The 23524-nt window shown below is 41.6% G+C and overlaps 1 protein-coding gene across 3 annotated transcripts in view; it reads left to right on the top strand.

The window, feature by feature from the left end:
• TTC21B (tetratricopeptide repeat domain 21B) overlaps positions 1-23524 on the top strand; it is an 86698-nt gene that overhangs the window by 29834 nt on the left and 33340 nt on the right. For all 3 annotated transcript variants that reach the window (XM_054044848.1, XM_054044849.1, XM_054044850.1), the window contains 8 exons: positions 4992-5089; positions 5677-5877; positions 8062-8191; positions 8857-9014; positions 11040-11264; positions 13376-13614; positions 16805-16877; positions 17998-18108. In XM_054044848.1, coding sequence (XP_053900823.1) covers positions 4992-5089; positions 5677-5877; positions 8062-8191; positions 8857-9014; positions 11040-11264; positions 13376-13614; positions 16805-16877; positions 17998-18108 — 1235 coding nt within the window. The remainder of the gene's footprint in view (positions 1-4991; positions 5090-5676; positions 5878-8061; positions 8192-8856; positions 9015-11039; positions 11265-13375; positions 13615-16804; positions 16878-17997; positions 18109-23524) is intronic.

Below are 23524 nucleotides of genomic sequence, written 5' to 3' on the forward strand. Positions count from 1 at the left end.
TCCCAACAGGCAAGACCTAGACTGTGTAGTCAGCCTGTCGAACCACATTAGGTCGTAACTAGATTAGTGGTTGGACCCAGGTTCGGTGTTGGAGGGAGTCCCCTTTGTGACCCCATCCCCGTCGCTGACCCTGGTCTCCGATGCTTTGGACCTGGGCTGGGGTGCCCACTGGGCGAGCTGAGTACCCAGGGCCCCTGGTTGTGGAACGATCTTGCTCTCCATATCAACATTGGGAAGTTCAGAGTGGTTCGCCTGGCCTGCTAGACTTTCTTCACATTTCTTCACCACTTGAAGGGCAAGGTGGTGCAGGTCCTGATGGACAATACCGCCGCAATGTATTCCATCAACAGGCAGAGCGGTGCCAGGTCTTCGGATCTTTGTCAAGAAGCTCTCCGCCTTTGGGATTTTTGTGTGAGGCATGCCATTCATCTGATAGCCGTGCACCTGCCTGGAACCAGGAACATCCTGGTGGATCACCTCAACAGGACTTTCTCATCTCACCACGAGTGGTCGCCCCCTCTGGAGGTGGTCAGTATAATCTTCCAGAGGTAGGGGACTCTTCAGGGGACCTGTTTGTGTCTAAGCAGAACAGAAAATGCCACGTGTTCTGTTCGATCCAGGGAATGGACTGGGGCTCCATGTCAGACGCCTTTCTCATTCCATGGTCGGGGCGCTGATATATGCCTTTCCACCAGTGCCGTTGATTCACAGGGTCCTTGTGAAGATCAAACAAGGCAGTGCAAGAATTATCCTAATAGTCCCTATGTGGCCTCGCCAGCACCGGTTCGGCATGTTGCTGAGCCTTTTGGTATCCGCCCTGCTGCAGTTGCCCCTCTGGCCGGATCTGCTGTCCCAGAACCATGGCATCGAACCTGGCGGCACTGCACTTGATGGGATGGCTACTGCATGGCTAAGTGCGGACGAATGGGCATGCTGGGCCTGTGTCCAGCAGGTCTTGCTGGGTAGCAGAAAACCCTCCACCAGAGCGACTTACCTGGCCAAATGGAAAAGATTCATGTGCTGGGCCTTGGAATGGTGTATTTGGGCCGATCAGGCCCCACTGCAGGAGACTGGATTATCTGCTGCACCTCAAACTCCAAGGTTTGTCCCTGTCATTGATCAAGGTCCACCTGGCTGCTAACTCAGCTTTCCATCCTCCATTCTAAGGCTCATGACATGACAGCATGGTTTTTGAAAGGTCTGGAGCGTCTCTACCTGCATATCTGGGATCCCATCTGAATCTCGTGCTATCGAGGCTCAGGGGGGTCTCCCTTTGAGCCTCTGGCTTCTTGCTGTCTCCTGCTTCTCTCCTGGAAGGTCATTCCTGGTTGTGATAACATCAGCCTGCAGGGTGTCCGAGATCAGGGTGCTTACTTCGGAGTCGCCTTATATGGTCTTCTACAAGGATAATGTCAAGCTGTGATCACACCCAGTGTTTCTGCCCAAGGTCATTTCCCAGTTTCATACTGGCCAGGATATATATTTACCCATCTTCTTTCCAAAGCCTCATGTGTCAGATGAGGAGCGTAGGTTACATACGCGGGATGTCAGAAGGGTGCTGGACTTCTATATAGATAGAACAAAGCTGTTCTATAAGTCAACGCAGTTGTTCATTGTGGTGGCAAACAGAATGAAAGGTTGCCCGGTGTCTGCTCAGAGGATTTCGTTCTGGATCACGGCCTGCATCTGCTACTGCTATGAGCTGGCAAAAGTGCCTCCACCAGCAATTGTGACTGCACACTTGACTAGGGCACAAGCGTCATCAGAGGCCTTCTTGGCACAGTACCAATCCAAGAGATCTTAGAGCTGCTACCTGATCATCTGTCCACACATCCACATCTCATTATGCGCTTACCCAGCATGCTCAAGACAATGCTGGCTTTGACAGAGCAGTGCTGCAAGCTGCAAGACTGAACGCTGAGCCTATCACCATTGATACTGCTTGTGTGTCACCTAGAATGAAATGGACATGAGCAACACTCGAAGAAAAAAAGTTTACCCACCTTTTTTCATAACTGTTGTTCTTCTAGATGTGTTGCTCATGTCCATTCCATTACCCGTCCTCCTGCCCCTCTGTCGGAGTTATCAGCAAGAAGGAATTGAGAGAGCGTAGGGCTGGCGGTGCCTTATATACCAACGCTTGAGCGCGGCACTCCAGGGGGTGCCACAGCTGGCCCTACAGATACAGCTAAGGCACAAATCTTCAAAGACCACGCACATGAATGCACGCACACACCTAGAATGGAGTGGACATGAGCAACACATCTCAAAGAACAATAGTTATGAAAAAGATGGATAACCATTTTTTCTCTCTTCCAAGAATGAGGGATTAAAAGTGTCACTTTCAGACTCTTCTCTCTGGCCATACTCCCTAGGAACCTTCTGAAGATGGGGGAGGAGGTAAACTCCTATTCTCATGCCTACCTGAATCACATAGTTGACTTGCTTAAGAAACAATCAAAGGCTGAGAAATTGGTGATGTCTGTATGGGGCAGGTATCTCTGAGGGATGCTTGACTGTATTATGGTAGCACTGTATGTGCCTGTATGTTTGCTAGAGCTCTGTGAATGGCCATTTCTGGGCTCTGGATTAGGAGTGGCACAGTATGCTTAGTTTCAGAGTAGCAGCCGTGTTAGTCTGTATCCGCAAAAAGAACAGGAGTACTTGTGGCACCTTAGAGACTAACAAATTAATTAGAGCATAAGCTTTCGTGGACTACAGCCCACTTCTTCGGATGCAATTTGTTAGTCTCTAAGGTGCCACAAGTACTCCTGTTCTTTTTACAGTATGCTTAGTTTGCTCATGTTTGTTTGTATGTTCTGTAGCTAACAGGAGGGAAGCTAGTCTTCAGTGCTGTTGCCTCACCTTTCCCTACCCCACACAGGGGATAGTTGAAAGTAAAAAAATTACATAACCTATCCATAGACAGCATCTTTATTCCACCCGAAGGTGGAATAGATTTAAAATTTAAATCAAGGCATCATTTGTTTTTTACAAGTCTTTTATCTGTTTGCTGCCTTACTTGTGGTGAGAGCACAGCTAGATTTATTGCTCTGTCACCCTTTAACTCTTTAATGCTTCAGCTGTTGTTGTCATCCCCCAGAGGTTCTCTTGATGCTGAGTGCCTGAAGGCACTACTGTTATGAATCATACTGCATGCTTTGACACTTATGGAGTCTGTATTGAGCTTTTTTCTAATGCAGTGTAACATTTTTGCAAACCACAAATATCTATAAAACCTTGTATCCCATTTTCCTTGGGGATAGGGACTATCTTTTTGTTCTGCGTTGGTACAGCATCTAATGTAACAGTGTCCTGCACCAGGACAAGGACTCCTATGTGCTATAATAAAGCCAGTAATAAGTAACCCTTTCAAAGAATGTTGAGAGAACAAGCTCTCCTGAGCATCCATGGCTAAGACTAATGAATATGTTCTTCTGGTTTCTACTCAAAATAGGAATAAAGGGATACTATAAAGGTCAAAAGACCCAATATTTACCCTAATCTAAAAGAGTTTTTAAAGGATTTATTTAAATGTTACTGTATTCTTGATAAAAATCCAACATCTGTAAGGAAAACAAAGAACAGCCCGTGATAGTTACTTGATGACCTATATCATTCATTTTGTACCATTTTTCTGGCATGCATCTGTTGGATGCAGGCAGGATACTGAAACTTCAGTGAGCAAGATTGCTTCTGAAAGAATGAGCTTGTGCCCATTTTTTTTCCCTTTCTGATGTATGAAGAGACTTGAAAGATGTTTACTTTCTTAGTGTTTTTCTGCCTTTTTTTTTTTTTTTTTTTTTAAGAAACAGCAATATAAAGTCTGGCTTTCACTGGTTTTGTTGGAGGTATAGCACATTTGTTTAAGCTCTTCCTACCTTAATTGAAGGGCTGAAATTATTTTTTATCATCATTTATCTTAATTCTCTAGTCATTAGTCTTCCAGCCTGGAGAGGATCTACATTTTTAATGTTTGGAGAGAAAAGAAAAGCAAGTCTCACTTGCACACGTAGTCCTTTTTTTTTTTTTTTTTTTTTTTCCTCAATTTTAGAATTAAGAGAGATCTGTCAGCCTTTCGTTCTCAGAAGGAAGGACACAAGCATGTTTGATTTCTCCATGTTCTTGAACCCAAGCAAGGAACAGTATAAGGGGATTATAAGGATCTCATGGTGGAAACCTGCAAGTTAAAACAAGACTGGTGAATCAAAGACCTACTAGTAATCACACTTCTATAAACAAGCTTTTGCATGTAGTGAGTTATTATCGCTGTTTAGTAAGAAGACATTAGATAAAGAGAAACCTCTGAGACTATTGCTAAACACTGTTCTGTTAGGTACCTACTCTGTTGCTAAGTAGTTTAAGAATGGAGGGAGAGAGAGAGGTTCCACAGATGATTTTCCCATAGGTCATGGATGATACATAGTACTTGCAAAAAGAACAGGAGTACTTGTGGCACCTTAGAGACAAGTACTCCTGTTCTTTTTGCGGATACAGACTAACACGGCTGCTACTCTGAAACATAGTACTTGGTTTAACAATCATTAGTAAGTTGTACAGGACAAACTATAATAAATACAAAGACTTTGCCCAAACACTTAAGGGAAGTGTGTTAGGGCATGCTGTGAAATGTCAAAAGGATAACTTTTGAAACTTTAACAAATACAGCTTAAAGAAACAATTTAGGTATTTTCCTAGACGAAGTTTAAAGCATGTGATGGGGGGAGGGAGGGGGAAGAGGAGAGATGGCTTTTATGAAGGAAGGAAATAGCTGTAAAAATAATTTACGTTGTAGATAAACCCTGTACATCTGTCATAAATCTTAGTTCTTTGTTTTTCCCCATCACCCTGTTAACAAAAGGCGGAGGAGTTGATAGTCCGAGGTAAAGAAAACTTGATTAATGAGGGTGGGGGGTGAGGACCCTCTGGAAAGCTTAACACTGTGTAGCCACCATAAAGCTGAAACTGAAATTAAATGTTTACTGTTGCAGGAATTATCCGATGTCAGATAATTGAAGGGCAATTAGAAGATGCAGATCAGCAGTTGGAATTCCTTAATGAAATTCAGCAATCAATTGGGAAATCTGGGGTAAAAGACTACTTCCCTGAAGTGTTTTGATTCTAATCTGAAGTTGTGGCCTGGTTGAGATTTCTAGAGTTTAACATCTTTATTTTTTCTGGAGCAGAGTATTCTTAATGGAGGATGCTTAACTCAAAAATTTGCTTTTTCAGTCTTTTGGTCAAGCAAAGTTCGTGTTGGCCTGCTAGACGGGGAGTATTTGTTTACTTGGATTTTTTTCTCCGTTTAGATTGAATGGGGAAAAAGGGGCCTGTGGTGTGTGGTTTTTTGTTTTTGTTTTTTTTTTAAATGGTGGTGTTGACATTGATAAATTTAAATTACTTATGTGCCTAGAATGGCTTATAATTGCACCATATAAATTGAAAAAGAAATGGATTGTATAGCAAATCTTTATGTACACCTTACAGTGATCATTCTTAAAGTTTTCAATTGCATTATATAATTGTTACAATATTCCTAAATTTAGCTTTTGCTGAGATCATTGCATCTAGTTATTGCCTAGAAAATGGTGAAGATTTGTGTGGTGCTAGATAAATAATAAACAAGTAACAAAACTAATATAGTTGGAGTTAAAAAAGATTTTTGTTTTTTTGCAGGAACTGTCTTTCTTGCGTGCAGTTTTAGCTATGAAAAAACATCAAAGACAAGAAGAAGTTATTCATTTGTTGAATGATGTTCTGGATACTCACTTTTCATCATTGCATGGCTTACCTCTTGGCATACAGTACTTTGAAAAACTGAACCCTGATTTCTTGCTGGAAATTGTTAGAGAATATCTTAATTTTTGCCCAACACAGGTTAGTAGTATTAGACCTCTTCCTCTGAAAACTAGAATGTATCGAAGGACTCCATTTTTAATATCATTTAATAGTTACAAGTAGAAGAGATTTTTTTTTTTTATTTTAGAAGAATCACCAAAAGTATATTTACTTTTCACATGAAGCAAAAATTTGTTTTAAATATTTAGCAGCTTTGTACTGGAATAACTGCTAATTTACATCTCATTTTCTTCATACAAAATGCAGCAGTTATATTTGAGGAGGGGTTAAATGTAAATGCAAGGTGCTGTGCATATACAGCAAGGTGCTCTGTATACAGTTAATTGATCTATTGTTTGATCTGGAGAATATAACAGAGTAGAACTCACTTAAATAACTTAATGTGAAGGCTAGATGTTGATCACGTGGTCATTCTTGACCTCTCACACATATGCAGTTTGTTTGCTCAGGATGTTTTCCCACATACATGCATTCATTTCTCTTCTACTTATGTGCAGGTACAAATGTATATAATGGTATTTTAACTCTTTAACCTCAAACAAAAATATAAATTATCCAGATTGTAGGTTATTTTTTTTATGGTTGAAGATGGCATCCTGTCATATGGGCTTGACAACAGGAATATTTGACACTCATAACTATTTTCAGGATACCAAGGAAGGGGTCATCAAACTATTAAGTTAAGATACTGCACCAAGAAAGAGTAAGAAAAAGAGTAACTGAAAATAACTCTTTCAAGTATGTTACAGAGGAAAGATCTTAATTAATTGTTGGGCATTAGCTCAGATATTATACAGTTCCACAGACTTCTAGCATATGTTGACAGTTTGCTATATGACAGTCCTATAATTATTTGCTATGTGTTCTAGTTTCTCAAGAACAGACTGCAAGTTCCATGGTTGTGTGAATGCCTCACAACTGTTCTGGCAAAAATTGCAGTGAAATGACAATGTTTAAAGTCCAAAAAGACACTAATAGTTGCAGCATCTTACAAGGCTATACCGTAAAGAAAATAGCACCCATAAGAAATGTTAATCTGTTTTTACGTAGCATCTCATCTGAAAAAAATTTTTGAATTTTTTTTCTTCTTAGAAAGGTGCACATTTTATTGAGCTGGGGAATTGGAAAATGAAAAAGATGACAAAGCAATTGCCACCATGTGAACTATATTTGAAATTGAAGGTTTTTTAATTAGTTATTTCTGAGACTTCAGCTGGTAGGGGCTGTCGTCCCGAAAGATAATTCCATTGTAATTCCAATGACATTGGCGCTCTGAGCTCTCTTAGAGAATTAAAGGAGGATGGAAACTAATAGTCAGACATCTTTTCTTTTAGAAGAACCTATAGGAAGGGAAATTGACAAAACTGTAAGGAGAGCCATATCTTCACTTTCAGTGAGGAAGAGGAAATGCAGCCTGCATAACCCAACTGGGAAGATGTTGGGACCTTCCATTTTGATTATAGGGAATCCCTCTTCTACCGCATCAGATATCCTGAGGAAATCTTTCAGCCTTTTCCCCTCCTGGGGTTGCACATTACAGCCATCTTTGTGGACTAGGAGGTGTGGAGGAAGTTGAAGCTGTGAAGGGAAATTAAAGCTGCTTCTAACATTAAAATCCATGTGGACTTTCCTAGTATAATTATGCCAGGTCCACAGAAGATCATGCCACAGAAAGCAGCGGTTTCCCAACTCCTGCTCTGTGTTCTGCTGAGCCTCAACAACATAGAAGTGCTGTGGTGAAGGGGTGTCCCTGAGCCCCCCCCCCCCCCAGGGAGTGATGGAAGAACAAAGTGGAGCTCCTGTTGACTCAGGCCTCCTACTTACCTTTACCTTCCCCTGATGTACCTGCTTTGATTCCCCTGAAGCCAAATTATTGCTATTTTGGGATCATCTGGCCCCAGTGTAATGGACTGGCTTGTGTACAACCAGAGAGAGGCCTGATTCTGATTTAATTTATACAAGTCTTACACTGGTCAAGTCCCGCAAACTTTAATAATGGTTCTCTGCATTTACACCGGTATAAATGTGAGTAGAATTTGGCCTCTGATATTTAAAATACTTTTCACTGTTTCTTCATGGTGACACATTCTTTTCACTTTTTGAACTTCCAAATTCTTAGGCTGAGCAAAATTAGCAGTGCTTTCTTTTTACTAGTTCATGTTCTTATAACGAATTTTTCAGTTGATCTGTTCTTATTTCTAGCCTGCAAATCCAGGACAACCCCCGTCACCACTGCTCAAACACTGTGCCTCAGTTCTTGAAACTGTGGTAAAAACTGTACCAAGTCTTCTACATGCTGTCTTTTTAATTGCAAAGGTGAAATACTTATCAGGTAATATGTGTGTGTGGCTGCAAAAATACAAATATTTTTGTATTAAATAAATATTTTTCTTCCATTCTAAAGTACTGTATAACAACAAAACTATTATTTGATTTCTTATATTCTGTTCTTTAACAACACAGTACTAGAATTATTTCTTTCCTCTGGCTTTATTACCTGATTGTTTGCTTAAAATGCACTTCTGAAAAAATAGAAATGTAGCATTGAAAGACTTCACCTTACAGAAAAATCAAACAGGACTAGAGAGTGGATGGTTCAGGGACTGGGATAATGGAGCAATTGCTCTGTCTGCTGTGTTTTTTGGTTGGTTTTGTCTCCAACTCACAATGACACTGATCAGAAGTATTTAGTAGCTGCTATCTGAGGTCATTAGCAGCCTGTTAAATAAATATGTGTATATCTTAAAAGCAAGCTGTGAGGCCTTTATATGTAAAATATAGAGAGGCTAATGGCTTGTCTACACTTGAAATGCTACAGCACTCCTCCTTCTCAAGAGGCAATGTCTACATTGGGAGTTAGGTTGGCTTAACTGCATTGGTCAGTGGTGTGAATTTTTCAGTGTAGACCAGGCCTGAGTAAGAGGCACTTATCTTCAATACTGGGCTCTGATTATTTTTTTTCCTCTCATTTTTTGCTATTTTTGTTTAAATCATTAGGTGATATTGAGGCATCCCACAGTGTCCTACAGCATTGCCTGGAACAGAATCCTTCTTATCCAGATGCTCATTTACTTATGGCTCAGGTTCATTTGTCCCAAAACAATTTTAAACTCTGTTCTCAGTCCCTGGAACTTTGTCTGAGCTACAATTTTGAGGTGAGTTTGGTCAGAGGAATTAAACTGTTTTATTCAGTCAGTTTTGTAAGACTTCTGCTATAGCGTGCATAGCAAAATGAATGATTTTAGTACTTTTCACTACAAGCTTGGCATCTAAACACGTTTGTCAGATGAATAATTTTAATTGCAAGACAAATTGGGAGTGTGAAATCAGGACTCCAAATTTGCCTATTAATTTGCCCCAAGGTATCAGAATTTTCTTGTGGGGTATAGAAGAAACAAACAACAGCTATAGAGAGAGAACAGTTAACAGAAATAAGTATTACAGTGTATAAGGACATACTATATAGACAGGATTTGTAGTCTCAGAGACAACGTGCAACAAAGTTGTGAAAGGTTTGCATAAAAGAATATAAGAAGAGTGGTCCAAAGTCGTGCTGCCTTTCAAGAAACCTGGGAACATTGTTACTGTCAGTATCTCCTTGTTCCCTGGTCAGCAAAGCCAGTACACTTAAGCAGTGGTGGTTCTGAAATGGCTTTCCCCGCTCTCATCTATTGTGGCTGCTTCAGGACTTGGTACTGCGAGGTACTGAGAACTCTGGTCCATTGAAGTCACTGGGACTACTTAGAGTTAAGTGCTTCGCTGAGGCGGAGCCAGCGTGCTCAGCAGTTATGCATGGTTGAATTCTGAGTGAATATCCTGATAGGGCTTTGCTGGAAGGTAGATGATGTGAGACAAGCTGGTCTTTATTTCCTTTCTAAAATATTCCTCTGCCCACCTTCTGTTTTCCAAACATTGGCATAGAGAAACTGAATGAAAATAATACCTACTGATGTGCCTGAAATTTCGTATAGAGCCACACTTACTCTTTCCATTTGTTCCCCTTAATATCAAAACAGACCTATTCAAGCAGGTAGAGTGGATGAATGCCTCAATGGGTTTGTGTGTATAAGTTAATTGCCAAATTATGTACATCTTCCACTCTTTTTTGAAACTACTGCACCAGCTTACTGAAGCATATGTGGTCTTGTCTATGGTTTAGGAGAGGAGACACTCAAAAAACCCCTGTAACAAGCAGGTTCGTTTTAAATAATGGTCTAGTGCATGCCTTTTCATCTCTAGATCAGGGTTCTGACTCATGAGATTCTTTCCTTTGTATGGTATGTGGATTTTTAATAAAAAAAAAAAATTGTCTTGCATATTCTTTGAAGACAACTTTACTAATAGAAGTAATACTACATTTGCTAGACACAAGTATAACATGGATTAGTAGTAAGGCTGTGTGTCTGTCACAGAGAGCACAGATTCCGTGACTTTGTGTGACCTCCATGACTTCTGCAGCAGCTGGTGTGGCTGGCTGGGCCAGCAGCAGGAACGGTTTGGGTTTGGGAGGGGCTTAGGGCTGGGGCAAGAGGTTGGGGGCAGCATTTACCTCGGGGGGGGGGGGGGGTTCCCATGTTCCCACCAGCATGTCCCAGCAGCTTCTAGGCAGAGGGGCTAGGGGGCTCCACACACTGCCTGTGCCCACAGGCACCTCGCCCCTGCAGCTCCCATTGGCCAGTGGGAGCTGCAGAGCTTGTGGCCAGAGCAGTGTGTGGATCCCCCCGGCTGCCCCTCACTCTAGGAGCTGCAGGTATATGCCGGGTAGGGAGCCTGCCAGCCCAGCACCAGCAGGGGTCCTGAGCTGTGTGCCGCCCCCCCTTTCCCCAGCACCAGTGGGGGGACTCGTGCCACCCTCCCCCAGCACCCGAGACACCCCCCAGACTACACCCCCCTGAGCTCCCGTAGCCCCCTGGCCCAAGTTTTAGTTAGGAGTATATAGTAAAAGTCACAGGCAGGTCACGGGCCGTGAATTTTTGTTTACTGCCTGTGACCTGTCCATGACTTTTACTAAAAATACCTGTGACTAAAATGTAGCCTTAATTATTAGCATTATCCCTTTCTCTAAATATATCTTAGATAAATAACAAATTAACAAATATTAAATTATTCCTCAGGATGCTTGATTTTTTTTAACAGCAAAGCAGAATATAGAAACTGATTAATAACTTATTATATTTCAGGTGAGAGAACATCCTTTGTATCACTTAATTAAAGCCCAGACCCAAAAGAAGATGGGAGAAATATCAGAAGCTATTAAGACCTTGCAGATGGCAATGAATTTACCTGGAATGAGAGGAGCTGTGTCTTTCTCAAAATCAAAAGCAAAAAGAAATGAAATTGATGCAAGTAATCGTGTGTCTATCTTTCTGGAATTGGTAGAAGCTCATTGTCTGAATGGAGAACAGGTATGACAATGAGCAGTTTAATAAAATGCAGTATATTTGAGGCGGAATGCAAACCTCAGTTGTTCCATTAACAAAGGCATCTATCCCTGAGCTAGTCCATGACGAACCCCTACAGTATTTTACAGGCAGTCTTGACTTTAGGAGACTTAACAATTCTGCAGACATAGAAATATCTGAATTTCAAAGTTTTTTGGAGTTTGGTTCTCAGGCTCTTCTGAGACACATACAAGTTCTTTGCCATTCTTGGAGTGGAGATACACTGCTCTGAGCCTGCAGACTGGATGAAATGCTTGCCCATCTCTCCTTTAATTGTGAGGCGTTAACTTCAAAGCCTATCTGTGATCACTTAAATGCCATGATCAACCATTGTGCGGTTCATAGTTGTATGAGACTGTCATGGAATCACAGGGTCAGTGCTTTCTTGGCTCTCTATGGTCCCTGGGAGGAACCCCCTTCAGTGTAACAGCCCTCCTTGGGAGTCTGTCTCAGGGGTTAAGCACTAGACTCCACCACCTCCTGGAACCGCACCTCTAAGCCTTCAGCATGCCTGTCTCTCTCCATGAGCTCCCCTCAGTGAGTCCAATAGCTGTGGGTCTACTGGGGGGCCTCCGCACCCAGAGGGAGCAATGCAACCCCAATCTCTAGACTGCAGTGATTCTCAGCCAGTGTAAAAACAGAAGGGTTTATTGTACGTCTGGAACACAGCACAGAAGTTTCTCAGGGGCCTTGATCATAGAAAGTCTCAGCACTGTCCAGCATCCAGGTGTCTTAGTCTCAGTCCAGAAGTGCCACTTCTCCCTGCAGCCGTTTAGCGAGGTTGAGACTCACCGCTGCAGCGCCTCCTGCTGTTCATCTGAGAATTGCTCTTTTCCAGCATACGGAGCGTCCTCTGCAGGCCAGTGTCTCGCCTGCCACTGGCCCCATGTCCCTCCTGGACCCCGGTGCCCTTTACCTTGGGATTCTGCCCCAGAAGGACCCCACGCTCTGGGTCTCCCCTCCAAGGGGAACCCCCAATCCTCTCACCCACCTTGCCTCAGTGGCTACTGCCAGTCATCCGCTCACCGGGGCAACTGCAGTCTGTAAAGGCCACTTACCACTGGCAAGGGGGTTGGACCAGCTGCCTCTGTCTAACCCCGGGCTGCATCTCTTCAACCCCAGTACCTGCTTTGGCCTTTCCCAAGGCCTGCAGCCTGGGGAGTTGCCAGGCTGGAACTCCCCGGCTCCTCTTGCCTTTACCCAGCACTGCTCTATTCCCAGTACCCTGAGCTCCTAAGCAGCCGGATCCTTCTCTCTCCACAGCTAGAGAGAGACTGACTCAGCTCCTGGCTCACAGCCCTTTTTATAGGGCCAGCTGTGGCCTGCTTGGGGCGTGGCCTCAGCTGTGGCTGCTTCCCCAATCAGCCTAGCTTGGCTGCTTTTATTCCTTTCCTCCAGGAGTGGGGCAGCTGCCCTACTACAGGCCTACTCTATCTTCTCTCCAAGGCTGCTCCTCCATCCTTTTTCTTCTTTCCCAGGCAAACAGATTACCTGGTGTCTCCAGCCCTTGGTTCTCCTGCTTGCCAAATTCGGCTGGCTCCCAAGCTGGGGAGGGCTTTCAGGCCATCAGTTGCTAGGTTACAAAGTGTCCAGGCTGTCTGGGTGCAGGGTGCTAGGTGTAGTCACACCTGGTCCTCTTCACCCTTTCCCACCTCCTCATTAAACATGCAGCACATAGGGGAAACCGAGGCACCCACAACCTTGATACAGAACATTAAAAAAATTCTCCGCTTTGTCACAGAAACATTTAGGTTAATGTATTTACTATCCAGTGTAGCTGGATCTATCTCCATCCTGGAATTACATTTGATTGAAAGTGTATTTTATAATAGTACATACTGTGGTATATTCTTATGCACACAACTGCAATGTTTACTACTGTCTTTCTGCTACTTGTTCACTTTGTCTAGCTTTCAGCTAATCAAGAGTACAATCCTCTTTTTCCTTTTTAAACATTTTAAAGTATATTGCAAGTATGTTGTTTTTGTCCTTGGTGGTCATCCATTTATTTGCAATATAGGCCGCCTCGGATACGTTAACTTGAGATCAAGAGAAAAAATAATTGTGTTTTACAGCATGAAGCTGCTAAAGTACTGCAAGATGCCATCAATGAATTTACTGGCACCCCTGAAGAACTACGAGTTGTGATTGCTAATGCAGACCTGGCTCTTGCACAAGGAGATATTGAACAAGCCTTAACTATGCTCAGAAATATTACATCTGAACAGCCTTACTTTGTACAAGCCAAAGAAAAAATGGCAGACATTTATCTTCAATACAGAAAAGAGAAAAAATTATATGCAAGCTGCTATAGGTAAAAAAAAAAAAAAATCAAGCCCCAAAACCTCTGGTATATACCATAAACTTTCTGTGTGTGAAATATTGATATTCTCTGCAGCCCTCATTTCCCTCCCCCAAAATAAGTCAAATTATTAAATTTATCTTGGTAGTATAATCCATTAAAGTAGCAATGCAAAGCACCATTTACCTAAGAATTTCAGAATAAAAAATAGCTGAATGAATGGTTGATATATCAGCAATAATTTTTTAAAATAGACTCAGGAATTTTGAAAGGCGAAATGTGCATAGTTCTGAGGATTAAGGAAAGTGTATAGTTCTCAAAATAATTTAAATCTGCAAAATAAAGCTATTTTAATATTAAAACTCCTGCAATATTACATAGTAATAACTTTTGCCACATCATTCATACATAGACACCTAGAAAAAGAGCAGATGCTAAAAGGGCTTTTGAAAATGAATAGTAAATGATTTGTACTCTGTTTCAGTTTTTGACTAAAAGCTACAGATAGCAAGGAACATTGGCGTATGCATTTGTTTTGTTTTTAATTTTTTTGAGCCTTCCTGAACTCAACAGTTTGATTTCCCGTCTTCTGTGATAATCCAGCAATCATTGTACTGTTACATCACACCTGCCATAAGCAGGTTGTTGGCTTATGGAATGTCAGGTAAATCTCTCTGGTTTTTTGGTTTTAAACATTGTACAAAGTTGTGAAGGTCTAAATTCTGGTATCCTGAGGTTGAGCATATACATTCAGTAAATAGCACTGTGGTGCTAAGGGCAAAACTATACTTATTCTGGGCACTTCAGGCTCTCTCCTTTTCCAACAAAGTCCTCCCCCAATCTCTCTGGCCCCCTGTATGATGCTAAAGAAGCCTTCCCCATCAAGCAGAAAATCTTGTCCCTACTTTGCCTGCTGATGCTAACCTGGTGGCTACATATTCAGCTGTAGGCCAGAAGGTCCCCATCTGCAGGTTTCTGGGCTGAGGAAAAGGGGAAATGACTCTTGGAGAGAGGTCTCACTGGAGGGAGGAATGGCCCCTGGCACAAGTGTGCCTACTTTAATACAAAGCTTTAATTTCAACTAGAATATCCAGATATGTGATTTTCACCATATGAACTTTCAAGGACGCTGAATGGATGCAAGCTATTTTTTTAAGTGAAGATACTTAATTCAGGATAACCTTTGCAGATTAGAATCTTTTTGAAAAGTTAAGACTCTCTCACAGTATTAAGCAACAGAGGGTCCTGTGGCACCTTTGAGACTAACAGAAGTATTGGGAGCATAAGCTTTCGTGGGTAAGAACCTCACTTCTTCAGAAGAGAAAAGAGAAAAAATTATATGCAAGCTGCTATAGGTAAAAAAACAGAGGGTCCTGTGGCACTGAAGAAGTGAGGTTCTTACCCACGAAAGCTTATGCTCCCAATACTTCTGTTAGTCTCAAAGGTGCCACAGGACCCTCTGTTGTTTTTTACAGATTCAGACTAACACGGCTACCCCTCTGATACTTCTCACAGTATTAATTTTGATTATTTTTGGAAATAGCCATTCTTCAAGTATGTTAGAGTGGATTCCACTGTAGATGCGCATGCACCCATGCATGTGAGTTTGGAATCATTTCAGCAGTATTCATCAGGGCTGCACGTGTTCCCTGTGCTGCTTCATGCTCCCATGCAAGGGCGTAAAGGGAAGAGCAGCAACGATCCTCCCTCAGTTCCCTCTTAATGCTCCTGGAAGTGAGACAGAACCTTGACTGTGTCTGTCCTGCATCTGTATTTTGAATTTCACTTTATTTTTATTTTTCCTTATTAAAAATTTCAGTTGGATGTGCCAGAAAAAGAGTGATATATTGAAGAGGCCCCTGGTACACTCCTTTGTACACCAGGGTGAAGTACTTCATGTCAGCCATTGGGCAGAGGCCATGTGAATCCTGTCCTTCCCATGACTATCTGATGCCTTTCATTGATAGCCACAGCAGATGTTTTTTCTGCCTTGGGGAAGGGCACATCCCTGATAAGTGCTCTATCTGCCATGCCGCCTCCTCCCGCACCAGAAAATCAAGGGATGCAAGACTCAAGCAATGCTGCTTGGAGCATGCCTTATCCCAGAGAGGAGATGTCTTCCAAGCTGGAGCTGAGGAGGCTATCTTCAGCAAGTGCCCTGGTAACTAGTCACCACAACTCTGGTTCCAGCAGGGAGAAGAAATCATTAAGCTCCTTCCCAGAGGCTACAGGTTTAACAAGGTAGTGTAGAGCCACATCAAACCTATCCCAGAGTGGACCTTCTTCGGAAACCATTTTGTCCCCCTCCATCAGGCATGACGAGAAGCTAAGGCTGGTCATTGGCACCTATGGCTGCCTGTCTAGTTCCTTTCCTTGCCCCCTACTTGTCCCCTCGCTCGCTTTCTCTCTTCAGAGGCCCTTCTTACAAGAGCCTGTTACCAAAAAAAAAAGTGTGTCCCTGCTGGAGTGCAGAGAAAGAGGCTTCTATTCCTGATACTTCGTTACTCTGAAGAAGAAAGTGATCTCCAGCCTATCTTAGAGTGGAGGAGGCTGAACAGAGATATATATGCGCCATCTCAGATTCAGGATGTTAATGTTTGCCTCCATTGTTTCATTACTTCAGGCTCAGAACTGGTTTTGGCTCTTGACTTATATGAGTACTTACACATGGTCCACAGGAAATAGCTGAGAATTATGGTGGGGGCCAAACCATTACTAGTTCACGGTATTGCCCTTTGGACTCTCCCTGGCACCAAGAGTCTTTACAAAATGCCTTGCCGTTGTGGCCGGACACTGAAGGGAAAAGGGCATCCATGTCTGCCCATATCAAGATGGCTGCCTGATCAATAGCAAATCATCAGCGAACTTGGATTTGTTTCAGCTACACCCTTTCTCTGTTTGCCTTCTGCTGAGCAACGAGAAATTGTCACTTACTCAATCACAGAGAAATAGAGTTCCTCAGAGCTAGAATAAATTCCATGACAGCGAGGGATACTTATCACAGGACTGATTCCGATGGACACTGCTGTTCAGTAGATCCTCATGTCACACACATGAGGCACATGCACATCTACAGTGGGATCCTCACTGAATAAAATATCTCATAGAACTATGATTACCGTAGGGCAAGTAACCATTGTTTACATATTCTTCAAAGTACCAATATTAATTATTAAACTAGATTCTGTCTTTTTGTTTTCAGAGATCTGGTGGACAAACTGCCAAGCTCACGTACTTTTCTTCTTCTTGGTGATGCATACATGAATATTCAAGAGGTGAGCATCTGCATCATGATAAAAGATGAGCAGGATAGTCGAGTAATTGTCTGTCATTAGCAAGTTTGATACAGTTTCACTTTCTGGTTCTGTTAATAGGTGATCAGGTAGCAAAATGTGTGCTAAGGAAAACTTAAGGTCTGTTTACTGGCTTAAAATATATAAATACTATATTCATTCTAATTTAACTTCAACATTTAGAGACTAAATAATATACTCAAAATAGAAGGCACCTCAGGGATGAGCATCAGATTTGGGATGGTCAGGGAAGAGGAGAATTGCAACCTCAGTGAACAATCAAGCATTTGCAAGTCAAATATTGATTAGAGATCTGTGGGTTGAAAGTTGAAGTAAATTCACTTCAGAAATGAAGTTGGACAAGGTTGGAACAGTTCATTCAATCTTGAAAGAAATGTGTAAATTCCAGAAAGGCCACGTTGCCACAAGAGACCCATTCAGTGCTTAGAAAGCCAGACAGCATGTGGAGTGCTTGCAGTTGATTTTAAATCTTGAAGCAATAGGTTGGGTCAACGTCTCTGGGGCAGAAAAACTTGAAAGTATAGGTCACTGCAGTACAAAGAGTAGGTGATGAACCCTACCCTAGGGCATAAGCATTTGTCTTCAGTTTGTTTGGGTCATTTGTCCTTTTTAAAAGTGAACTCCGAAGCAAAAATGGAATTTGAGTTCAGCTTGGATTTATGCTGAACTTTCTGACTGACAAGGCTGAATGGAAGGGAAAGAAGGGACATTGAGTACAGCAATAAGTTTTTTGCATGTGCTTTTTCATAACTTCAGTGAACCAGGAAACGCCAAGAGAATTTCAGAGGACAGAGAAAAGATTAAAGGTTAATTTAAAACTTTGTTTCTGTGCTGAGTTTTCACAGCCTGGTTAACGGGAATTCAGCACAAAAATGTTTAAATCAGTGTGTTTACTGAGTCTGCTGTCATCTTAAGACAGTCTGGTAGAGACCACCCTGAGAAATCCCATAATTTGTGAAAAAAGTAGTATTGAATGAAGCTCGCTTTTTGGCATTAACAGATTGCTCAGAACGTTAGCTCGTTATAGGCCTTTTAGTATAGTTTTGTGAATTTACCATCTGCTTGTGTTTTACTGTTCTAGCCTGAAGAAGCTATAGAAGTCTACGAGCAGGCTTTAAAGAAAAACCCAAGAGATGGAGCTTTAGCAAGTAAAATTGGAAAAGCCCTAATCAAAACTCATAACTATTCAAAGGTATGTTATGAATAGTTCATAGACATGCTGTATAAATGGATTACTGTCTCCTTCAATGTTAACTTGTTTTTCTAGTACACCTGCAGATAGAAGCATTTTACTATGAAAGTTCCAAAAAAGTGGTTTTTCATACCTCTCAAAATGCCTGGAGTGTTGAATGTTGATTTTTTTCTTAATCCGGGCCAAACAGACCTACTAATATGTCTCATGGAAAACTTAAAAAACATTCTACTTAAAAATAATTAATATTTTTTCCCCTTATTTTTCACTGCTGAAGACACCTACATAAAAATAAGGTCTTTGTTGCTAAGAAATTCATCTGTTCCAGACTGATTATTTACTTCCTGAAGTTATGAAGCTCTGTCTGCGATATCCTCATCGGAACCAAATAATGATGTCATAGTTGAAGGATTAAGACTTCTGGTCAAAAATAAGCAAATGCATAATAATGTGTTAATAAAAGTTTTTTATATTTTATTATTAGTATAGCATGTTTGAGAATTACAAGATTCAGTTAATTGAATTTGTCATCTTGTAAACAAGGACAGTCCATGCGAAGAATGTGGAACAATTATCTCAAAATATTCTTTGGATGCTTCTTACTGTTTGTTACTGCAATCCAACAGTATTGTATATCAGCACAAATTACTTTGACATACATTCTTAGCAGTTCTTGAAGTGTGTCAGTGTGGATTCCACTCTACGTGTGAATACATATCATGCACGCAATCTTGGAATCTTTAAATAGCAGTGTTGATTGGGCTGTGTTGTCAACATGCATGTCCTCACACTCTCCCATCCAAAAGCATAATGGGCAGAGAGGCCACAGCTGCCCCTCAATTACTACTTACCAACTGTGACCGTGAGACAGTGCCCTCCTGGCACCAAGGACCAGTAATCAAGACAAAGGAGATCAGAACATTCTGCCAAATGTAATTTCCGATAAGTCTTCTCTTCCCAGAGGGAGAAGCTTAACTCTTCATTCTGCTCCTGGGAATGGAGCAGTAAGCTCATGCAACAGGGGAAAGTGATGGTGGCTCACTTCTGGCTCCGTATCTAAGAGACACAAAACAGCTCCTATATCTGACCGTGTTGGTGACTGCCAACTGCCAGCATCAGCACCAATAATAGAATCATTAGCTGTGGTGCTGACCTGATGATATTAGAGGAGTTTGCTAAGTCTCCAAAGCTCTCCTCTGCACCAAAGGCACTATGCTCAGCATGGTACATGCTTAGGGCTTATGATATCAGTGTTGCCTCAAAGATCACTACCACCATTGGAGAAAGTCTCATTTCTTACCAGGGCACATCTTCTCTTAATCGTCAAGCAGAGAACTCTTGCTCCACCATTCAACCAGATCAGGGAGAGGGTCTTTCTCTTCGAACCAGGGTTCATGACCCCAACTCCTTCACCTCAGGCATGACAATGGCCTGATCAACTTTACCAAAACCAGCCTTATTCCTACAATGCTCCACTTTGGGCATACTGGGGACCTCCATTTAGGAACAGATCTCCTTCCTATCAGTCATGGAAAATGCAGTAGGAGAGTTCAACCTGCATGATTGCTGGTCCCCTGAATATGGACTGGGAGGAGCATGAACAGTTGGCAGATAAAGAACAGGCAAGTTTTGAGCCACCAGGACAATATCCTTCATCCTTTCCCAAAGATCCATCATGGGCTTCTTCTGATGAGGCAGTCTCCTGATGATTTTAGAGCCTTCCAGGAGCTGCTTTCCCATACTGCTGATTTCTTTAAAAATAGAAACATCAGTAAGGGAGGAAAAAGCTCACGTATTATTAGACATACTACATTCTTCTGTCCCTGTCAGAAGAGCACTGCAAATTAACAAGGCATTTTAGAGCTGACTAAAACTTTTTTGGCCAGCAACATTACCTCTAGCTAAAAGAGCAGTAGGGAAAAAGGTACCATGTACCCCAAACGGGTTGTAAGCAATTTTACACTCTTCCTACACTGGGGTCATTAATAGTCTCTGCAGTTCATGAAAAAAACTTAAATCTAGGAGTATGCCTAAGGAAAAAAGAGACCGAAACTATCCTTGTTTGGGACAAAGGGTTATTAATTAATGTCTCTTCGGCTACAGAGAGTGAACTTTCAAGCCTTGTTCATGAAGTACAGTTATCTAACCTAGAATAAGATGGCTCCCTTTTTTTTGGTTAAATTTCCGTAGAACGTGAGAGGAGTTAAAAGCCATTATTGCTAAAGGACAGCTAGTGTCAGACATGTTACAGGCAGCCAAGGATACCTCAGACATGCTGCCTAGACATATAGCCACTGCAGCAACCATGTGAAGAATGTCATGTTTACTGGACTCTGGTATTCCTAGAGAGATGCAGAATGCAACTGACTATTTGACTTGCTCTTTAGGATACAAACTTATTGAGCACATGTACTGATGATGCTTTACATGTCCTAAAAGATTCCAGAGCCATACTGCAAACACTGAACACTTACATCTCTGTACTAAATTGCAAGCTTTTCATATAACAAGGGCAAGCTAGACAGAAAATACCCAGTTACTTACAGCAACAACCTTCTGAGTATCCACTCAGGAAGAACCTGAGGTTCTTTTGGAGAAGGTTAACATCTTTCTCAGTCACTAGTCAGTGTTCACCTGCTTCCAGACAGTAGGTTTGATATGAGGAAGATGAGCCACATTCAAACTGGACAAGATGCCTACTTTCTCTTTTTTCTACCAGCTTGGACTGGAATAATAACCAAAAGATGAGTGAGAGAAGTTGTCTTGTGGCTATTCATCCAGTTCTAGTCCTTACCCCTCTCTCATCCCTCTCGTGGGATCCTTCTCATGAAAATCAATCAATAGAAGTGGCTTCCCTGCTTCACCTGGAAGCCAAAGAGGAGATAACTCTGGAGTTCAGGGAAAAAGGCTTTTATTCCCAGTAGTCTCTTCTTCCAAAGAAAAAAGGGGGTCTTTTTGTCCTATCCTAGACGTGAGAAGACTGAACAAATATATGTTGTCTTGGTTTCAGGATGGCCTCTGTCATCCTTTCTCTTCAGGCTCATGACTGGTTTGTGGCTCTTGACCTTCAAGATGACTACTTCCATTTTCTGACCCATCTGGCCCATAGGAAGTATCTGCAATTTACAGTAGGGCCCAATCAATATCAATAAAATGTGCTATCATTCGATCTCCACATCTCTGAAAGTCTTCACAAAATGCCTAGCTAAGGTGGTAGCACATCTAAGGAGATAAGGTATTCATGTGTAACCATATCTAGGTGATTAACTAATCAAAGGCAGGTCTCATCAGGAAGTCACTACAGCCCTAAACTATGTCTTTCACCTACTCAGACTGGTGGGCCTTGTGGTGAAATAGTTTCTCACCCATCACAGATGACACTATTTATAGGAGTCCTAATCAACTCCAAATTGGCAAAAGCATATCTTCCTGAGAACAGATTTTGTTTTCTCCAGATGATCAGCACCAGTATCAAAATGAATCTGAGTAAAACCTGCCTCAAACTCCTAGGTCAGACGTCAGCTTGCGTATATGTGACACTGCTAACCAGACTTAACCTACTTCCGTAAAAGGCTAGCTGAAGTTATTGTATCCTTGCAGAATATCAAATGAACATGCACATTATGATTCTAGCTTGTGCTTTATCATCCCTGAACTGGTAGTCAGATCCCCAAAACATTTGGAATGCAGTACCCTTCTCCACCCCCCACTCATATAAAGACACTGTCTGAAGATGCATCAGGAACAGGTTGAAGCACACACTTAGACCATCTTCAAGTACAAGGAACTTGATTCCAAAAGTACTCTCAAACGTTCCAGAATTATGGGCGATTGGGTTAGCTTGCATAGCATTCCTACCTGTTTTAAAGAATTCCACACTGCAAATTCTCGCAGACAACACATCTGCAATGTATTATGTAAACAAGCAAGGTCATTGCCCCTGTGCCAAGAGGCAGCCAATTTATTGGCATGGTATCAATAACGTGGGATAATCCCAATAGTTCTTATCGTCCAGGAGTCAGCAGTTAGACAGTCTGTTTAGGACTACTGAATATCACCAACCATAAATGGTCTCTGAAGTGCTTCATCACCCCAATATTTCACTGCTGGGGAAATCCCATTATGGACTTTGGTGGCAAAGAGAACATGAAGTGTCCAGTCTTTTGCTCCTAGGAGGCATGACTTGGGATCGTTTCCAGAGTCCTTTCTCATAGCATGGGATTAAGATTTCATGTATACGTTTCCCCTGATCTTTCTGATGCTAAGGGTGATCAGACAGGCCGCTTTTGATAGTTTGACATTGGCCAAGACAATTCTGTTTTGACATCCTCAGAATGTCTTTTCAGCCTCCAATAGTGCTTCTCATCTGTCCAGACACTATATCTCAGAACCAAGATCAGATATTTGACTCAGGCCCAAAATTGCTACACCTGATGGTCTGGATGTTGTTTGCAGTGTTGTCGTAAGTGTTGCTGTGTAAGCTCAAAAGCTTGTCTTTCACCAACAGAAGTTGCTTCATTAAAAGATATTCCCTCCCCACCTGGTCTCTCTAATTGCCTGGATGTTGGCTAGTTGAGTGCAACTGACTATTTACTACATATACAAGAAATCCCACTGCATAGCATAAAACTGTCCACACGGAAAAATGGAAAAGATTCTCTATTTGGACAGCCGTTGAAGGCTCCTAGATCTATAATCCTTGATTATATTCTACATTTTTGAAACACTTTGGACTTCCATTTAGTTTCGTTAATTTTGATCTTATAGTGATTTTTGGCATGCCGTCCCTCCCCTGGTACAGTCATGTTCAGTTTCCTCTCACCCCAATATATCCAGAGATTTTCAGTCTCTAACATTTCTTGCTGAATAACCCAAAGGAGAGTAGTGCCTAGGCTTGGCTGGGAGTTCAGTGAATAAAATCTATTTTAATCCCTTTGCTTTTTTTGAGGCAGGTGCTCTACAGTGCTGCCGATATTTAAGCTGAAAGAGGTAGACCACTTAATGTTTTTGGCGTACTTTACATGTGCTAGAATGTAATCTTTTAAAAAAAAAAAAAAAAAATCCTTGAAAATGGATTTTGACAATTAAACATCAATGTACTTAATTCCAGTTTTAATTTTAGTCCTTTTTTTCTTGTAACATATAAAGTCATACATTTGAAAATAAGTTTTCAGTAACATAAAATATTAATGCTTATATTTTAATTTTTCAAATACTGTAACTATAACTGTTTAGAAAACAGAAAATATAAATGCTTTCCCCACATTTTGTAAAAAAAAAAAAAAAAAAAAAAAAAGCTTGGAAAATTTCGGTTTAGAATCTGCTCTAATTGTGACCACTTCAGTGGAGCTGAAAGCAACCCATACGAGGGTATCCAGAAGGTTTTTAAACTGTTGTTAGCCTTCATTTTCTTTTC

The sequence above is a fragment of the Malaclemys terrapin genome, chromosome 11 (assembly GCF_027887155.1).
Source record: "Malaclemys terrapin pileata isolate rMalTer1 chromosome 11, rMalTer1.hap1, whole genome shotgun sequence".
NCBI lineage: Eukaryota > Metazoa > Chordata > Testudines > Emydidae > Malaclemys > Malaclemys terrapin.